Here is a 1180-nt window from a genome sequence, read left to right as displayed (position 1 = left end):
TCATGAGCTTTGGATAATTTTCCTTCCACAGAAGATGTGGCGGAGGGCATATTTCATATCCTTGTTGCGGAGGCTGTAGATGAAAGGGTTTAAGGCTGGAGTCACTGCAGAGTATATCAGTGTGATGACCTTATGCACAACAGCTGAGCTGCCAGATGTGGGACTCACGTACATCACCATTATGGTTCCGTAGAACAGAAAAACCACAACCAAGTGGGACCCACAGGTTGAGAAGGCCTTTTGCCGTCCAGCTGAAGAGGGAACCTGGAGCACAGCTCTGAGCACCAGGGCATAGGATCCCAGAATGTACAAGATGGTGAGAGTGATGATAAGACAGCTCAAAGAATAAAAGACATGTCCTACAATGGGGGTAGGGTCACAGGACAGAGCCATCAGTGGGTCTACATCACACAGAAAGTGGTCGATCATATTGGGACCACAGAAAGATAGTTGAGAAATGAAGAAAATGGGAATTGAATACACAAAGAAACCAACAAGCCAGCAAAGAGACACCAAAATACCACAGAGCTGTCCAGTCATGATGGCGGAATAGTGCAGGGGGCGGCAGATGGCCAGATACCGATCATATGCCATGATACAGAGGAAGAAGCACTCAGTTGTGCCCAGGGAAAAGAAGAAATAGAACTGCATGAAACAGCCAGAGAAGGACATGGTCTTAGTTTTGGAAAGGAAGTTGACCAGCATATTAGGGGCTGTGCAGGTCACATACCAGATTTCTAGGAAGGAGAAGTTGGCCAGAAACACATACATAGGTGTGTGGAGTTGGTGGGCCCTCAATACTACACAAAGGATGGCCAAATTCCCAGTCAGAGTCAACAGGTAGACCAAGAATATCAGTGAGAACAGGGTAATTTGCATTTCCCAGGAACCAGCAAAGCCCAACAAGATAAAGTGCGTCACGGTGGATGTCTGTGACTTATTCATGGTCCTCAGACTGTGGAGAGAAGACAGAAAGACAGATAATCTTAGTGTACTTTGCTGCTGAAGCATTTTGAGGTTTTCCTTGGGACAAGGGTTGATGCCTGCAGGGAATGTATTGGATGTTCTAAAACATGTCTTCAACTAATCTTATATTTCGAATTTGCCTTTAGGCAATTGTTTTGGTGTGTTGGTAACGGGTGTGTGTGTGTGAAACTTAGGGCCTTGTGCTTTCACTTGA

General features: G+C 45.8%; 1 protein-coding gene across 1 annotated transcript; it reads right to left on the bottom strand.

The window, feature by feature from the left end:
* Window positions 1-948, bottom strand: LOC150066419 (olfactory receptor 11H7-like). Its single transcript, XM_090354790.1, has one exon. It carries the CDS (start codon window positions 943-945, stop codon window positions 1-3), a length of 945 nt encoding a protein of 314 aa, XP_090210916.1. The 5' UTR covers window positions 946-948.
* Between the last annotated feature and the right edge of the window lie 232 nt (window positions 949-1180).

This window comes from Megascapheus bottae, chromosome 2 (assembly GCF_031878675.1).
Source record: "Megascapheus bottae isolate mThoBot1 chromosome 2, mThoBot2.hap1, whole genome shotgun sequence".
NCBI lineage: Eukaryota > Metazoa > Chordata > Mammalia > Rodentia > Geomyidae > Megascapheus > Megascapheus bottae.
Note: the sequence above shows the minus strand (reverse complement) of the source record. Positions and strands in the feature narration are given on the sequence as shown.